The sequence below is a fragment of the Saimiri boliviensis genome, chromosome 4 (genome assembly GCF_048565385.1).
Source record: "Saimiri boliviensis isolate mSaiBol1 chromosome 4, mSaiBol1.pri, whole genome shotgun sequence".
Classification (NCBI taxonomy): domain Eukaryota; kingdom Metazoa; phylum Chordata; class Mammalia; order Primates; family Cebidae; genus Saimiri; species Saimiri boliviensis.
In genome coordinates, this window is record NC_133452.1 from 57856673 (window position 1) to 57875868 (window position 19196).

Below are 19196 nucleotides of genomic sequence, written 5' to 3' on the forward strand. Positions count from 1 at the left end.
ATAGTGGGCATTCTGAAGTGCAGAGAGACCAAAGGAGAAGCCAGACTGCAGGGAACTACTGTCAGTTATCAGCTGCTGTAGAACAGATTGCCACAAAACTTAGCAGCTTAAAACAAAACACACTTAATTTCTTTTTTTTTTTTTTTTAATTTCAGGTGTTTTTTATTCAAAGGTTCTTAAAAGAAATAAAACAGAAAAGCTAACGATCTGATGAAATGTACAGTTCAAAAATGTCTTTTGATGTTTAACAACAAGTCCCAGGAAAGAAAACTACAGAGTTGTCTTGAACCGGACATATAATATACCACTGGCAAGTCTGTGGCACTAGTAAAACAAAAATAAAAAACTAACTCTCTTGATCATATAGATATCTCTATGAAAACCTTTTTATTTCAATCTGCACGAAAAGTCTTTCTTTGTAATTTTCTTTTATAATTTAATGGCTGTCAACTATGTGATGTTTAATTTTTATTTTATGTACAGAAGTTATGTTTCCCAAATCTTACCCAACAATTATGACACTTAGTTGAGACATTTCTAGCAGATTTCCCCTCCCCTCTAACCAAGCTATCAAATTTCTGTCCTAACTAATGCAAAAATATCAAGTAGTGAGAGACCCAGGTTTATAACTATGCAAGATACACAGAGGGTGCTGCATTCAGTCTGGACTTTCACAAAGCAGTAATATTACAGGGAGCATAGAACCTATAGTGCCACAACTTTTAAAAAATGAAACAAAAACAGAAATACATTTCTCTTCTGACTATGTAATTTTCACTAGAATCTACACTTCTCAGAGCAGCAAGGACTTTTGAAACTATGAAATGTCACTGACATCTGTCATCAAATACAAGCATAAAATTTAAGAACTGAAAGATAACTTGAAAGAAATAACTGCTTAGCCCTAGCTTCAGAGCTAGGAGGATTTGGTCTGTGGAATCAGGAAGGCCAGCGACCTGTCCCAGCACAAAAGAAAATAGACTCTGAGGTAGATAACTGATGATACACAGCTGACCAGACAAGTATACAGTTTTGGAAGACAACTTAATTTACCATTGCCTTTAAAACATAGCAATTGCCTTATAAAAGAGCTTTAATAACAGTGAATTATGTGTACCAAAGTAGAAATAACTGTGTATTTATGAATCAGGAATTTCATAGTTTCCAAATTGGTTTTCTTTACACTTGAACACTTGTAGCGATGATGTAACACGTGGCACTGCTTGAATCCAGATCTTCCTTCATGCTTTTTGTTTGTGTGTGTGTGTCCATACATCAGTTAAAATTATAAAACCTAAATGTACAGTTTCTATGGGTCAGGAATCTGCGAATGACTTAGTTGGGTCCTCTACTTCAGAATCTCTCACAAGCTGCAATCCAGGTGTGTTGGCTGGACTACAGTCATCTCTCAGCTTAGCTGAGAATGATCTGCTTCCAAACTCATGGAGTGCTGGCAGGATTTGGGGCCTCACTGGTTGTTGGCCAGAGGCCACCCTCAGTTCTTGGTCACATAGGTCTCGCCAGCATGGCGCCTTGCTTCATCAAAGTGTGCAAGCTGAAGTAGCAATAGAGAGAGTGCTAGAAAGATACAAGTCACCATCTTTTGAAGCCTAGTCACTTAAGGGACTGCACATTCTGTTGGGTAGAAGCAAGTCGTTAGATCCAGCCCACACTTAAGGGGAGGGGATTGCACAGGACATGAATACCAGGAGGCAGGAATCACTGGGGATGATGTTAGAATTATGCCTATTGTGTTGGGCATGGTAGGTCACACCTGTAATCCCAGCACTTTGGGAGGTCAAGGCAAGAGGATCGCTTGAGCCCAGGGGTTTGAGACCAGCCTAGGCAACAGTGAGACTCCCTGTCTCTATTAAACAAACAAACAAAAAGAATCATGCCTAATTATACGGAGGATATCCTAGACCAAATGACATTGGATATTCCCTGCTGCTGCTGCTGCTGCTGCTAGCAAACTCCTGCAAAGCAGGAAGGGCCTCTCTAGAGAGTCAGCCAGATTGAGAGGACATAGGGTGGGTCTGAGGAAGGGTGAGTGCTACAAGACAATGTGAGGAGAGGTGAGTTCAAGGCAGAAGCAGGACAGGGAGAGGGTTCCATTGTCAGCAGTGGGACTGAGCAGCACAGAACTGCAGAACCAACTGCAGATGCCACGGGCAGTACCTCCTCTAATTGGGGCAAATATTACAGAAAGGATCTTCTCTAAATTTCCCCAAGCCTCAGGAGGCATTTGCTGTTACATTCTATATTAGTGTTTTACCAAGAGAAAGAGTGGTCCATTTGGCCCAGAACCTAACATGGGCTCCAGGTGGAGGAAGATGTGACTAACAAGGCATGTCAGTAACTGCTGCAGAGCCCTGCAAACTTGAACCCCGACGCTGCCCTTTTGTTTGGGATGCGATCTTAATATCTCCCTGCTCCTCAGCACTCATTCAAAGCTATACAGAAAGAAGCCCTTCAGCTCCATGTTTTTATCAGATTCAGTAAGGCTTCCCCTACAAAGACCAAGGCGTAAACACAGCCCTGTGACTGTGGTTTTCACACATTAATTACAGCACCTCATCACGTTGTTAGTGCTGGCTAGATGTAGATTTTGAGAATGAGATTTTTAGTGAAGATTTAATTTCTTGAAATTAATTTCCCCTTGTGTAATAATCTCCCTCTTGATTTTGTTTTGGCAGGAGTGACGCTATTTGTGGCCCTTTATGACTATGAAGCACGGACGGAAGATGACCTGAGTTTTCACAAAGGAGAAAAATTTCAAATATTGAACAGCTCGTAAGTTTGGAGAGGGAGGAGAAGCATGTGTACCTTTCAGATTGAGATGGGTTCTTGCATTTCCGGTCTGCACCTCTTCAGATGTCTGAAATGCTAAAAGAACATTTGCTAAATTCACTAGTTCATAACAATATACTTTGAGAAAAAGAAGAGTCAGTGACACAGTGCAGTATTTTATGGCACTGTGTGTCCAAGGAGATTTTCAGAGAATACCAAAAATACTAGCAGAGTCCATGTGTATTGGTTTTGGTTTAGGTTTAAAGGTTGTAAAAGCACCAGCATCATCCTCCATAGCCCTCAGTTTCTCCAAACCTACAGTTTCAAGTGATTGGCATAAGTCTTGGCTACCCACGTTTCATGCTGTCTTCCTTGAGATTTTCTTCACATTTCAGAGGTTATACTAGCTAAGCCCTCACCTGAGGCTTGCAATAAGTTCTTTGTTTTATAAACCACTAAACATTTCATTGGTGAAGCCTGTGGAGGTGTCTCCCTGTAATGAAAATTTGGGAGTGACTGAAGTCTTTTGGAGATGGAAGAGAAGTGATTTCACCCACTCATGAATGACTAGGCCGTATGGTTGTTTAAAGTTGGCCAGGAGGAACAGCAGTTAAACAGGAAGTGGGGAGATTTCAAGAGTGAGGATCACTCCCTTTTCAGATCCTACATTCAATATCTCCATAAGGAAGAGTAAATATGGGTCAGATTTTCTTATGGTTTATAAATACTGAATACTGCCTCTATTAGATTGAGGCAGTGTGCATGGATAAGGCCCTTCAGGAAAAGATAGGCTCTGAAGAAAGTTGGGGGTTGAGGGGCTCCCACATCAGCAATCCAGGTATCTCAAGCATCCCTATGACTGCTCCTAGTGGTTGGGAAAGAATACCACCCAGGGGCTGAGGGGAACACCAGGAAGTCCTTCTATGCCACCAAGTCTGGTTGCTTCTCGTCTGCTCTCTGAGCAAACCGGATTCCATGATGGTGGAAGGACTTGGAGCCATCCTTCCCAGAAGGATGTGCCAGAGGAATTAAGAGGCAATTCTGCTCACACTGCATACCCCAGGAAAGAGGAGTGCTGATTGTCACAGAGAACCCCCTCAGGCTTGAAAACTGCCTCCTTGGAAAGCCCACCCTTCCCTGGAATGCCCCCTGGCTCACAGAACCATGCACTGAGAATATGCCCACTTTAAACAGCAAGAACTGAATGCCTCCATAAGGGGCCTATGACTCTCTTTGAGACATCAGAAGACACAGTTTACATAGGCACAAGTTTTCAGACGTACATTAGTATTGTCATCATTAACAAAGGTGTGGGGTGAGTTTTTTAGAACTTTTTATTGAAATACATGCAGAAAAGTGCACTTATCAAAAGTGTACACAGTGATGATTGCACTGAACGTCCTTACTGCCGCTCACCTGTAGACTTAAAAATGATTAAAATGAGGCCGGGCGCGGTGGCTCAAGCCTGTAATCCCAGCACTTTGGGAGGCCGAGGCGGGTGGATCACAAGGTCGAGAGATCGAGACCAACCTGGTCAACATGGTGAAACCCCGTCTCTACTAAAAATACAAAAAATTAGCTGGGCATGGTGGCACGTGCCTGTAATCCCAGCTACTCAGGAGGCTGAGGCAGGAGAATTGCCTGAACCCAGGAGGCGGAGGTTGCGGTGAGCCGAGATCGCGCCATTGCACTCCAGCCTGGGTAACAAGAGCGAAACTCCTTCTCAAAAAAAAAAAAAAAAAAAAAAAAATGATTAAAATGATAAATTTTATGTTGCCTATATTTTACCATAATTTTCAAAAAGTATACAGTTTGCTGAATTTTCACAAGCTGAATATGCCTGTGCAGCCATCACCCAGGTCAAGAAGAGTGTTACCTGCCCCCCAAGTCCTCCTCCTATAGCCACAGGAATTTTTTTTTAAAATAGTGAACAGCTGCCATTCATTGAAGGCTCCTGGTATACCAGCCATGTGCTCAGTTACAGATGTTCTCATGCATTCTTCCACAACTGTCTGAGGTATGCATCGACATCATCGTTTGACATCTGAGGAGCTGGAGGCCCAGGTCAGGAAACTGCCCCAGAGCACAGAGCTGGCAGGTGGCAGAGCCCAGGGCAAGGAACAGGGAGGCAACCTGAGAACAGGGTCAGGTTTGATCTGGGAAGGGCCCAGTACTTTATCAAAGGGGATGAGACCCTTCAAGTGACATGAAGGTTTGGAGAGTTGGCTAGGGCTGGGGAGGAGGGAATTGGGCTTTGATCCTCTCTTGGGTATACCTCCTTGCTGTTGTTTTGATTCTTAGATGACTGCTGCTTTTTGGAGTCTATGAACTTTGAATTCTGAAATACACCCCCCCAACCTCCCCAGTTTATTCAATATTCCCTACATGCCAAGGTTGATTAGAAATTTCAAGACTATTTGCAAACTTTCAACCACAAGAACCAAGGAATAGTGGAGCACAGACCCGGCTCTCTGGGAGGCTCTGTCCACACTGCACGTGCATCTGTGCATCAGGCTGGGGGGCACTGGAAAGTCAGCCACTGCCAATGTCAATCCCATGCCTACTTCCTTTGTTAATCTGGAAAGGATCTGCAAGGTCACCAAATTGAAATTTTAGAGAAATACTTAAGAAGGATCCAGTCTGTCTCAATCTATATTTTGTGACTTCCATGCACAGCCTTTGCTGTTTAGAGTCCTTTGAGCCTCCAGCCCTGTTCTTGTGGAGAAAAATATTGCAAAGGTTCTCTTCCTCTTAATGTTCTTCCTTTCTGCCAGTGGAATTCTGTATCAGTGGAATTTTTAAATGTCCTTTCTCAAGGTTATAGGAAAGAAAAATAAGTTTTGTGTAACAAGACAATATCCTGAAGTCAAGGGTAATAACAGAGAAGAGAAAATCGCGAAGGAAAAACAAAGCAATAATATGGAAGCAGATGGCACGCAGCTCCTCCCCTCCCCCATCCTCTCCCGCCTCTGGCGCTCACCCACGGAGGAGAGGAAGGGATGGGGCTCTGTTCTGCTAGGGCAGCTGCCACACCTCCTAGTGTGTGTCCACCCACTCCCTTCCCCTGTCAAGAGGCAGGCACTGGAGGCCACAGGGCTGGCTTTGTTGAAGTACAGCATACACCATGGGATATGCATGTATGTACGTACTCAGAGGCGAGGTTCCTGCTGCCCAGCAAGGGGCAAAGGTGCCTCAATGAACTATTGTAAGTGCTCAGTGTCATGTATTAGGAGATTATTAAATTTGAACCCATTTTGCAAAATGTTTAAGTGCATCCATTTTATTCCCTGTTTTTGCATTTCAAGACTAGTCAGTTACCATCTAGGAACAATGACTCTTTAAAATGTAATAAATGTTTTACACAGAGTGGAGTAGTGGTCACAGCCAAGGGCATTTTTTTTTTCTATTGTGATAAAAAGAAATCCTGGTTTAGAGCCCCACCCAAGCATTTGTTAAAATTGTTACTGATATACTCTCTAAAAATCAGATTATAAAAATGTTACAGTACTGAGCAAATTAAGGCTGACTTCTGTTGGCAAATACCACTCCCTGGCTCCAAGATTCTGGGGCTCCCAGCTCCTGGCCCACAAGCCTATGATCAGCTTTGCAGTTTGGGGGTAGGCTCTTTTCTTGGTGGGGGGACAGAATCTTTTAATATGTCTTTAAATCAGAGAAATAGACAGAGCTATTATGAAACCTTTAAAAGCCATTCCAAACCAGTGTCAGGCTTTAAATCATGTATTTGAATTAGATCAAGATAACAAAGAATATCTCACCAAGTATAAATTGAAGAAGCTGAACTACAAGAACAGTTTAAAGAAATACAGCTTTAACAATGCGAACTACCCACAGTAACTTGAGAAATAAAAGATAACATAGTAAAGCTCCTATTTCCTAAATCCACATGAATATAGAGTATATTTATAGGTGAATTGGTGCTTCTAGTGTATCAAAAAGATGACTTATTCACTTGCTCAACAGCTCTTCATATTTTGAGTCTGTACCAGCCTCTCTGGGCTCAACATGTGAGGTTTACTACATAATAAACTTTGAATCTTGTCACCTTATGTCTCTTTTGATGAAGAAAGTGACCCTGGAAAGCCTAGAAAAAGAGAAATCAAGGATTTTATCTTCCTCAGGAGTAGCTGAAAACTCTTGTGAGATTAAGAGGGTCAAGTAAGAAAATCATGAATTCTTGATTCATGACTTTAGAATGAGCTGATAATTGCATTCTGGTCTGTGTCACACTATTTAGGTCCATAGACCAAAATGAGATAGTTAATGCCAGATTTGAATTGGAAATGACTTCATTAATGCCAGATCACCTGAATAAGGCTGGGTTTGTCCCAGCCTGCAGCAAAATGTATTTATTGGCTTCCCGTCCCCATTGACATTTTCACATACCCTAAAATTGATGCTAGCCTTTTTTTTTTTCCTTAATTCAATTAGAACTAACTTGATGAAGGTTATCTTGCATTAAAAAAATAATAATAAATAAATAAATTGTAAGCCTCTGCTACAAGCTCTTGATTTTTTCCTCGCCATTTTGGAGCATTTCCCAGGCTGGGTGGGAGGAGTCGTAGAAGGGGAAGAGATGGGTATTGTTTTTATGATGAAATGTCTCCATCTAGTGGAACTTCAGAGCAGTAAATGTTGTCACTATATTGAAGTGAAGATTCTGTCCAAAGCCATTTCCTTAAACACGTACAGCATTTAAAGAAAAAAAATAAACTTCCATATATGTTCTTGCATGATATTCTTACGATTGTACGTATTTCTTTCGGAAGACATAGAAATGAGACCGGTACAAGCTGTTAAGACGTTAACATTTTTAATGTCATGATTTGAACCTTAAAGAAAGGGGTGCTTACAATAGAAGAGCAGCACTGCGCAGGTCCCACCCTGTTGGTAACGTTCGAGCTCTTAAGTTGGGAAGTGGGTTCACAGGGTTCATATATGCTGTACCTACATTCTACAGTATGTGTAAATATTTCATAACAAAAATCTAGACATGAACTAAATTTAAGGTTATGAATAAATCTAGACATGAACTAAATGTAAGGTTATGAATAAAGGACTTTGTGAATATGAGAACTGTACTTTTGATTGATTTGTAATAGGGTAAAAAGGAGAGATTAGGAAACTGATTAAAATATAAGGTTTTTAAAAACCTTTGCTGACACCTTGGTGTTCTGTGGGCTCTTCTGTTACTTATGCCACCAGACAGTTTCCCACAGCAGCACCCACAGTGCAGCTGGCTTGTCGCCTTTGTTCTATTGCTCTGTTAAATCCTATCTGGAGTGGTTGCTCCCTGCTCACCTTGCTCAGAGAGCTCAGCTTTAGAGACACTGGAATAAGGCTTGAGTTTAAGGTGGAAGCTGGTTATTCTCTACCTGATTAAATCTGTCTGGGAGCATCTTTTACCATGGCCAAAAGCCAACATATTTTTTTCCCTGGCTGAAAGCTTTGACACAGAACCCAGCCAAAAAGCTGATTTAAAAAAGAAAAAAAGGCCTGGAGTTTTGCTTGCTGCCTCCAAGGACCAAAAAAGGAGGGAGAGAAGGTGCTGAGCCTCAAGAGATCAGATTCGCTGGGAGGTCTGATTTGCTTGAGGGCAATCATGTCCTTGACCTCAGGCTAGTGGAAGGTTCTGCAGATACTCAGTGGATGTCAGAGCCACAGCGCCTCATCCATTGCCTCCCCAATGTTACTGGGAAGAGGTACACATTCCATTCCTGCTCTTTGTCACAGATAGGCCTGTGTAAACCCAAGCAGATGAACTTGAACTGTTTAATGTACTCACTGGCTTCAAAATGAGAGTAGCTGCAGGCTCCCCTTTCACCTCCTCTGAGAGCTCTCCAAGTTAATACCACACTCCTATACTGTGGCTTGGAGCCTAAGGCAGTACAAAGTGATATGACTAAAAGTCTCAGTCCCTTTTCTGTGCTTCCCCTGTGCGAGCACATGCAGCTATACCCACCCTTCTCCCCTGCACGTCAGCCTCAGGCCAGTGCCCTGGACATTTGATGGAATAACCTCTGTGAAAATGCCTGGGGAAGGTGATGCTATCATCTTCATCACTCTACCTGCAGAGAGCTGTCTCCCCGTTGTTTCGAGAGCAAGCCAGGCAGGTGTTTGCAGTATCCTTCATCCCTTACCAGACCTCCTGACAAGCTTCCCTTCCCAGATGATCTGCAATGAGGATGCTTTTCTTAAGCAGACTGAGGCTGGATTCCCTTTCTCTCGGTCCAAGTTGAGGACACTAACCAAGCAGAATGCCTCCCTCTAAGACAGACCTCTCATGGCCAGGATCCCACATTCTTAATTCACAAATAAGGCAAAAAGACAACAGTAGGTTCATCTCATGGCTGACTCAAACTGGAACCTTCTGACCTTGACAAGGGAGCTATGTTGGTGTTCAGAGTAAAATAATAGGTTGGAGAAATCAGGTGGCAGGATGATTAGGTGACAGTTATACGCGTCAGATCTCAGTGAGTCTCTAACTGCAAGATGTTGAAATGGTCAACATATTTTCTTTTTTCTTTACAGGGAAGGAGATTGGTGGGAAGCCCGCTCCTTGACGACTGGAGAGACAGGTTACATTCCCAGCAATTATGTGGCTCCAGTTGACTCTATCCAGGCAGAAGAGTATGTTTCATTTTATTTTCACTTAACTACTTGCTTTTAAAAGTTGGTTGCTACAGTACAATGCCATTTACATTGGGCAGGAGGGAGAAGAAATTCACAACAGTGTTTAAGGCTGAATTTCGTGGGCTTTCTGCCCTGGTTTTTGTTCTCTGTAATATTAATGTTTTTCTTGGAGCCTGCTCACTCCCATTTTGAAAGGAAACTTTCTATCAATACCCTAAATGAAAACCCAGTAAAACTTCTCATAGATTAAAAGTAGCCATAAAAATATAAAATCCTAGCTAGAGCATGTATTAATTGCCAACCCAAGTTTCTAAGACCATAGTCTGCTCCTTCTGTTGCAGGGAGAGAGGAGAGAGTAGCAAGTAATTGCCAAAGATTAAACTAAGACTTTTCTCCTAAGTGTGATCAGAAATACTAAAAGAGTGCTGAAAAGACACCTTTTATGCCCAATGAAAGTGACTCACATACAGTGTGTCCTTCCAACTTGGGAAACACTACAGTGATTTGGAACCCCAGTTGGTTTCTTTGATAGTAAATAGTGATGGGCAGTTAATTTGGCCCAGCTATTCAACTGGTAGCTGTTTAGGAAGGTGGTTAGCAGGCTGAAGGGATCTAGAAGGGATAACCTTTCTCCCTTCTCCTGACCCATGGAGATTAATGGGCACTCCCAAGGGGAAGAATTGCCTGTGGCTGTTTGCCAGCCTTGACTTCTGAACTGGGGGAAGGGGAGATGGAGCCATGATTTCTCAAATGCGGAAACTTGGCCTCCTCCCTGACACCTTGGGTCTTGCCTCTCTGGAAAGGTTGTTGAGAACAGTCACTGAGTCCAGCTTTTCGCTAGGCTATTTCATTTCGCCATGGATTTGTTTAAACAGTGTAGGGGGGATTAGGCTCCACACCCTAGCCAAATCCCCAGGTGGAGTGTTCTCTTCTTTAATTCCCTTGTATTTCCTCTAAGAGGATCTGTTTTGTTTCCCGTTCTCAAATACTCAGTCGTTCTTAGCTGTTTTTTTCTCCTAGTGAGTGTGTTTCATCATCAGTGAATCAAGGTATTTGTATGTAATTTGTATTTTAGGGCAGGTTTGCAAACATCTTAGTGTTCTTTCAGAATAAAAAATACCACCAAAACGTAGCATTACCCTGATTTAACTAGGAATTTGTCAGCTATATATTTAAGTTATATTTATAATGGTCAACTTCTTAAATATTTTATTTTTAAAGAATATTTTAAATAATGCCTTTGGTTTTACATATGTAATTAACTATTATTATCTTAAAATACTATTGTTTTGGTACAATCCATTGTTCTAACAATTCCTTTTTCACCACTGTTTTATACTGCATTCTAATTGGGTTATTGGTACAAATCCAGAAAGCCATTGCTCACAAATAATTGGCATAATAGTCTTTACACCAACTGGTTCTAGATTAAGGATTGTTGCACATTTTGGTGCCTCTAAAAGTCACTGAGGAGCTAACAGGAAGTGTCTGTTTTCTTCAGTGAAACTTCAGTTCACGAAAGAATTTGACAGTGAATTCATAATACCTATATTCAAGCATAATGAATTGAAATTTCATTTTAGAGTCTAGATCCTTTCACAGTAAAATATTCTAAAAATTGTTCCCACATACAGATTCCAACTGAATACTCTCACATTCTCCCTTGGGTTTGGGGGGCACCTGCTGCTCATTCAGCACCTAATGCTGAGGTATTAACTAATTGCCAGGCTTGCTTTAGGCTTGAGAATGCAAGGGGAGACATAGGGCAAATAAAGAAAGTCTTGGGGTGACTTAATTTGATGCCTCCTAAAGTGGCACAGAGTATCATTAGTTTCTTCAGGGAAAATATATTGAAATATCTGCAACACCAAGTCATTTTTAAGGACATGCTTATTGGCCAGGCACAGATCTCAAAGATACAGTTAACCAGTCCCTACAGTTGTGCCAAAGAGAAGATCTCTCAGGGCCAGGCGTGGTGGCTCACTCCTGTAATCCCAGCATTTCAGGAGGGCAAGGCAGGAGGGTCACTTGATCTCAGGAGTTTGAGACCAAAGACAGTCTCACTCTGTCCCCAGGCTAGAGTGCATAGAGTGCAGTGGCCCTATCTCGGCTCACTGCAACCTCCACCACCCTAGTTTAAGCAATTCTCTTGCCTCGGCCTCCCAAGTAGCTGGCATTACAAGCACATGCCACCACGCCCAGGGGGCATCATAGGGAAACAGTCTCACTCTGTCCCCAGACCAGAGTGCTGTGGCCCTATCTCGGTTCACTGCAACCTCCGCCTCCCTGGTTCAAGCAATTCTTGTGCCTCGGCCTCCTGATTAGCTGATATTACAGGCACATGCCACCACACCCAGCTAATTTTTGTATTTTCAGTAGAGACAGGGTTTCACCATGTTGGCCAGCCTGGTCTTGAGCTCCTGACCTCAGGTGATCCACCTGCCTCAGCCTCCCAAAGTGCTGAGATTACAGGTGTGAGCCACCGCACCTGGCCTAGAGTCTTTTAGAGAAGTGTGGAAAGGGTCTCCTGCAGTTGGCATTTCAAATCAAGGTCTTAGATTTCTCTCTTTATGCATATAGGTGGCAGTTTCAACACAAACCAGTTCCTGTCATGTCTGAAGGGGAGGAAAACAACCCACAATTCAAATCGTTTTTGATTTTTTGTTTTTTTGAAACAGAGTCTCTCTGTCACCAGCCTGGAATGCAGCGTCGCAATGTTGGCTCACTGCAACCTCTACCTCCCAGGTTCAAGCGATTCTCCTGCCTCAGCCTCCCAAGTAGCTGGAACTACAGGCGTGTGCCACCATGCCCAGATAATCTAATCTGATTTGTTTTAAAGAGTGAAAGAGATGAATTAGGGATAGAATTCAGGATAGATTGAAAAGGAACTGAATCAAGCTAGAAAAAATACATACAGGGAAAGGCTAAGGACTAAATTGGAGGGAAGGGGAATTCATAGGCAAAAAAGGTCTATGCTATTGCATTTTGTAAATGACTGTCACAAAGTATTTTCTTTCCTTGATCTCATTTAAAGGTGGTACTTTGGAAAACTTGGCCGAAAAGATGCTGAGCGACAGCTATTGTCCTTTGGAAACCCAAGAGGTACCTTTCTTATCCGCGAGAGTGAAACCACCAAAGGTAAAATAACGAGTTGAAGAAGTTGGCTTGTCATTCAAATCTGTGGATTAGTCAGAGGGGATGAAAGGCTTATCTCTAATGTACAAGGATTTTTAAATGGCACATATCTTCCCTGCCTTGTGAGTTGAGTCCTGTTTTCAGTTTTCCCTCCAGGCTCTAGTACTGCAGACAGCACCAAAAGAACTACAGAGGCTCCAAATCAAGACCTTCCCCCTGAAACGGACTGGGGTGGCTTCACTGCTCTGGGTGCACGAGATCATAGAATTTTCAGAAGTCCTTTAGAATTTTGATTTTCTGAAACTCTTAGTTCCTCAGGTGCCAGTCATATGGGTTGTTTTGCTTTCCTTTTGTTTTTTAAATAACTGAGGACTTCACTTTTCTTCCTTCAACTGTTTTACTTTTTATTATTTAACAACTCATGACAGCCCACAAGAAGAGATAGGTCAAGGAAGAAAAGATTAGTGCCCTCTGGCTTAATGGGCCAGATTATCTGTTCCTGTAAAAGGTGTTGTAAAGCAGAAGCTTGCAGCTCACTTCTAGAGAAACGAGCCTTAGATTTATTTTGCTCTTGCTGTCCCCACCTCCCAGTATGCCCCTGAGTAGAGAAGACAAGGAAAGCAGGCTCAGTGGTCCTTCTCTCTATCCTGGGAGGAAGGAGTGTCAGAATTGAGTCTACCCGGTATCAGGCAACAAGGGGTACTGAATCGTGTGTTTAAGAAAAGTATCTAGGAAGCTTTCAGTCTCCAGGGCAGAATCGTTTTACTGCTAATATCTTCTGACATTTGCAAGACATCAAGAAGCATCCTCTTGTTACTGAGTGGAGATGCTGTATGTGTGTTTGTGCGCCCTTGATAATTATTAGTCAGTCAAGAAAATGAAGCCTTAGGCCGGGCGCGGTGGCTCAAGCCTGTAATCCCAGCACTTTGGGAGGCCGAGGCGGGTGGATCACGAGGTCGAGAGATCGAGACCATCCTGGTCAACGTGGTGAAACCCCGTCTCTACTAAAAATACAAAAAATTAGCTGGGCATGGTGGCGCGTGCCTGTAGTCCCAGCTACTCAGGAGGCTGAGGCAGGAGAATTGCCTGAGCCCAGGAGGCGGAGGTTGCGGTGAGCCGAGATCGCGCCATTGCACTCCAGCCTGGGTAACAAGAGCAAAACTCCGTCTCAAAAAAAAAAAGAAAGAAAATGAAGCCTTAAAAAACTAGCCAGTACTCCAAATGATTGGAGCTGCTAATGCTTTGCGTGTTTACCAGGTGCCTATTCACTTTCCATCCGTGATTGGGATGATATGAAAGGAGACCACGTCAAACATTATAAAATTCGCAAACTTGACAATGGTGGATACTACATTACCACCCGGGCCCAGTTTGAAACACTTCAGCAGCTTGTACAACATTACTCAGGTAACCTTAATTCTAACTACCTACTAACCATTTGGATGCTGGTGGAGTAGATAGGCCCAGAGCAGGATAGTGGAAAGTGGTAAAACTAATATATACAAAATCACTAATAGAATATGTTTTCTTTGCCAGCCCCTCCAGGGGGGGCTTGGCTGAACAGGTTCTGTTGATGTTGTTCTGTAGTTATTATTAGTTCCACATGTTTGTCCAAAGATTCTATAATATTTTTGTTTCCCAAGGAGAAAGAAATAGGTTACATTTTAAAAGTTGTTTGTTTTTTCATCTTCATCCTAAAATACTTGCAAGTTGTCTTTTCCCATTCCCCCGCATTGCATAAGAGGAAGCAGTCTCTGGGAGGCACTTACATGGGGACTCTACAAGGAATCTTGTGTTTCCACCATCACTTTACACTCAGCACTGTTGCAGGAATGGCTGCACATACATTTCATTCTCATGCGATCCATTTATCCTGTTTCCTAACTAGTCTTAGCCTTACATGACCCACAGCTCTTAGATCTATTACATCTATTGTGTTAAACTTTTAAAACGTACATCAGTCTCTGTCCTAACACCCAGATATCACCATTATTTTGTTGTTCCTGAAAACATATAATTATTAGGTGCGCAGGTTACACGTTTTATCAAAGAATGTGGTTTCATATGCAATTGTTAAAATGATGTCCTAGATTAGCAAGTATTATATCCCACTATATCTTAGATGTTCACATGTGCCTATAAATATAGATGCACATGTACAGATACATGTCTATATCCTATTAAGCCTAGAAGTTTTTTGTGTGACCCATTTCTCCATTTTCTATTGTTCTCCAGTACAATAGCAAGGCTCAAAAATAGTATATGATTTACCTCTAGTATTGCTGTATGCACAATCATTGAAATATGAATGTATAATTTTTAGCATGAAAAAGCAGTCTTTTGAAAATGACATCGAAATATATATGCATAATTTTTAGCAAGAAAAAGCAATCTTTTGAAAATGACTATTGATCTCCAGCACTAATGAACAATAGAAAATATTAACAGCACTTGCAGTGCTAGTGCATTATGGCATTGGTTCACTTGGTTTATGTGGAGTCTAATGAAACATTTGGGAGAAATGGAACAAAATATCTCCCTGAACTTAAGTAATATACTCAAAATGCCTGCATGTTGTAAGGATTTTTCAAATGCTGAAATATATTTCATTACAGCCAAGCATCAGCAGAATCCCCAGGGTTTGGATCATTTGAAAATATTGTGTTGGAAAGGGCACTTTAATAACATCGTAAAGCTGGAAGGAAAGAGGGGATATGAACAATAGACACTTTTTTTAATCTCGGGGAAAAAAAATCCATCTCACATTAGACTTGTTTTTATATTGGCTTTCCCTCTTCCCTCTTTCTCTCTCACACAATAAAATGTCTTTGAAATATTGACACATAAATAATATCCCACCTAAACATCCCAGAGCCTGATTCCATCAAAAAGAAAGGAGTAAAAAGCAAGTTACAGCACAGCAGCACATCTGCTTTTCCTGGGTCCGGGGGCTTCCCGGAGGGGCGGGGGGCGGGGGGCCTGTCCACCTCACAAGGCAAGCTCTGTCAGCTTTTGTCACTGCCTGATTTCTTACTCTTTGTTACCTTTTTTTTGCCTGACTGATTATTACTTGGCATTTAAGTTCTTCTTAGCCCTGCCAGATTCTAAAAGATTACATTCTTTTTAAAAAAGAAGAGAAAGAAGGAAAGAAGACAAAGAGAGGGAAAAAAAACCTCCGAGTGATAACTACTTTTTCCCTTCTTCTTTTTTTATAAAGAACACGTTCTTTCACATCCTTGAATTTCTGTGAATTTTGGTTTCCATTCTTTCTCCTTTCAAACCAGACACCTAAATTATACATCGAAGACTGTTAAAAGGATTTTTTTTTCCCCATAGAAAATATCAAAGAAGCAGCCCAGGAGTATCTGACTTGGTGGAATGGAATCAGTTAGAAAGCCAAAGAAATCACCAAAAAAGTGACTTCTTTTTTTTCCCCACCAGTTATAATCTTCAGCCTTACTAGTTTATAACAGTTTAATGTTCTGTAGAAGAATCCTCTACTAAAGTTTTAATTTTAAATATAGTCATACAGAGAGATTCCCCAATCCCCCGGGTAATCTAGATATTAAAGGTGGGGAAGAACAGTCATGTTGACATTCTTTAATCCAAATGCACTTTTTGAAATTAGTAAGGATATTTTCAGCATTCCCAAAAACATGTTATTAGCACATTGAGGTGAAAACGTTTTTCTTACTCAGTGAGTACAGAAACCAAAGCAGTCTGTGTGTATATCTATGTATAGACTGTCGCACCTGGGCTTATGGAGGAGTCTAAATTAAAAACGTCCTCTATTCTACCTCCAATGAACATGTTTCCATGTGTGGCGTCTGATCTTCCACGATGTGTGTGGCCGTCTTCTGCTGTAGCACTGTTTGAGGAACGCTGTGCGCTGCTAGTGTGGGTTTGCACTTATGAGTGTTGTCGTTACATGTGTTCTGCTCTTCTCTCCCTCTCCTGCCCCTGCCCTGCTCCATCAGAGAGAGCTGCAGGTCTCTGCTGCCGCCTAGTAGTTCCCTGTCACAAAGGGATGCCAAGGCTTACCGATCTGTCTGTCAAAACCAAAGATGTCTGGGAAATCCCTCGAGAATCCCTGCAGTTGATCAAGAGACTGGGAAATGGGCAGTTTGGGGAAGTATGGATGGGTATGCTGAGACTCAATTACTCTATTATTGACTTTCTCGTTTGGGAAATCCCAAACACCAAAGATGGAAGGTGAAAGAAAATAAAGACTGCATGACCGAGAAGAAAGACTGAATTCGTAATAGTGGGGAAGAATGATTTCAATTTTAGTTTTAATATTCTGGAATTTCTGGAAAAAAAACAGTAAATGGGCAAAATTGGCAAATGGCTCAAGTTGTACTGTTACATGAGCCTCAATTCATAAACCAGCAAATGGTACAGGGAATGTTCCAGCTCCCATAAAAGATCTTGCCCTTCATTTCCAAACGCAATTATTTGTTGAGTGGCACCCTAACGGGCAAGTCACCTTCCATCTTTCCTAGTGCATGCATAATTATGGATTATAAGGACAGTGTTTTCTTTATTAATTCCCTTTCCTGTAGAGAAAGCTGATGGTTTGTGTTTTAACTTAACTGTGATTGCATCGAGTTGTACCCCACAAACTTCTGGATTGGCTAAAGATGCTTGGGAAGTTGCACGTCGTTCGTTGTTTCTGGAGAAGAAGCTGGGTCAGGGGTGTTTCGCTGAAGTGTGGCTTGGTAAGGCAGAGGGCACATTTTGTTTTGGCTGCATCTCAAAGCCGATTAAAAGGATGGTTTTGAACAAAAATGCACACACAGCCGTTGGGACAAAGACACTTAACCTGGATAACTAGGCAGGCACAGGCCATCCAGATTTTCAGAATATGCTGATACCTTGCTGTGCTCATCTGTCCTACTTCATGTGGTTAATTAAGGCACCCGCAGAACAGGAAACCAGAACACGTGAATCTGGTGTTTCCTCTTCCTAAGAAACGGGAAGGTAAGATACTGTATATGGGCAGCCATAAGAAAAACCGTGGGCATTTTGCTCGATGGGCTTGGGTTTGAATCCTTACTAGCTAAGCAACCGTGAACAATGGGCATATTTTACTCCTTTAAGCCTCAGTTTTTTCATCTGTAAAATTGGAGTGATACCTTTTGTTTTTTTGAGACGGAGTCTCTCTCTGTCGCCTGGCTGGAGTGCAGTGGCTCTGTCTTGGCTCACTGCAGCTTCCACCTCCTGGGTTCAAGCAATTCTCTTGCCTCAGCCTCCTGAATAACTGGGACTACAGGCACGCGCCACCACACCCAGCTAATTTTTGTATTTTTAGTAGAGACAGGGTTTCATCATTTTGGCCAGGATGATCTCGATCTCCTGACCTCGTAATCCACTCACCTTGGCCTCCCAAATGCTGAGATTACAGGCATGAGCCACCACAGCTGGCCAGAATGATACTTATTTTTTAGGATTATTTTTAGGATTACATGGGTTAATATGTTTAAAAGTCCCTTACAGATAGTAGATGTTCAGTATGCATACATACTTCTCTTTATTTGATTGTCATTGATAAGGCTGGCTGCACTATGCCTTTATTTCTTTTATAGCCCTTTTGGGTCAGTTTCAGCTTTGCTCCATGAGACAATTCATGGACTTAGGCCCCACTCAAAAACATGTTTCAGTAAAACAGTGTTAATACTTCTGGAATCCTCCATCTTCCTTCCTCAGAGCTGATTAAAAGCAATATAGATCAATGTCCTTTGCTTTGTGTGGGTATAGATCTTTAGGTGAAGTCTGCATTAAAAGAGTTCAAAGTGATAAGTACTACAAAGGTATATATAGGTAGGTAGATGGATAAATAGGTAACAGACAGACACATACATATGTATGAGTTAGCTAGTTTAATAAGAAATCTACATTGTGTCCATCTCTCTCTGGTCTTTACCTCAAGTATTGTAAAATATATGACCTCCTCCTTCCTCATTCACCCTCTAATAATAGAGGATTTTAGTCAAATTACTCACACAATCACAGAGGATTTGACCCTATAAGAAAATTTATTTTCAAATTTTACAAATAATCCACTTTAAATCATTACATATACTGTTCACATTTTGTTTCTCAATAAACACAAGACAACATGCCCATCAGAATTGAGTTGGATATCTATGTAATTTACCAGGTCTGTATTACAGAGGAAGATCTTACTGTATTTGAAATTTTAGGTGCTCTTTTTTTTCCTTTTGAGACAGAGTGTCACTCCCACCTAGGCTGGAGTGCAGTGGTGCAATCTTGGCTCACTGCAACCTCCGCCTCCTGGGTTCTAGCAGTTTTCTACCTCAGCCTCCTGAGTAGCTGGGATTACAGGCACTCACCACTACACCCAGCTAATTTTTGTATTTTTAGTAGAAACGAGGTTTCACCATCTTGGCCAGGCTGGTCTTGAACTCCTGACCTCGTGATCCACTCGCCTCAGCCTTCCAGGTCCTGACTCTTAAATAGCAATGATCACTTATAAATTGCCAAATTTCCCATATATGCTTAGTGGGCAGATATTTTATGAAGTTTCAATGAACTTTTCTTGAAGCCACTTGGTTTTCCATAATTTATATTTTTGTAAGTTACATGTTGTAATTATGTGA

General features: G+C 41.7%; 1 protein-coding gene across 3 annotated transcripts in view; it reads left to right on the forward strand.

Moving 5' to 3' along the window:
• FYN (FYN proto-oncogene, Src family tyrosine kinase) overlaps positions 1-19196 on the forward strand; it is a 145337-nt gene that overhangs the window by 89132 nt on the left and 37009 nt on the right. For 2 of the 3 annotated variants that reach the window (XM_074397590.1, XM_074397591.1), the window contains 5 exons: positions 2697-2793; positions 9340-9438; positions 12476-12579; positions 13834-13983; positions 16554-16718. In XM_074397590.1, the coding sequence (XP_074253691.1) occupies positions 2697-2793; positions 9340-9438; positions 12476-12579; positions 13834-13983; positions 16554-16718 (615 nt within the window). Of the gene's footprint in view, positions 1-2696; positions 2794-9339; positions 9439-12475; positions 12580-13833; positions 13984-16553; positions 16719-17138; positions 17295-19196 lie in introns of all 3 variants that reach the window. The other variant, XM_074397592.1, reaches the window with a different exon arrangement.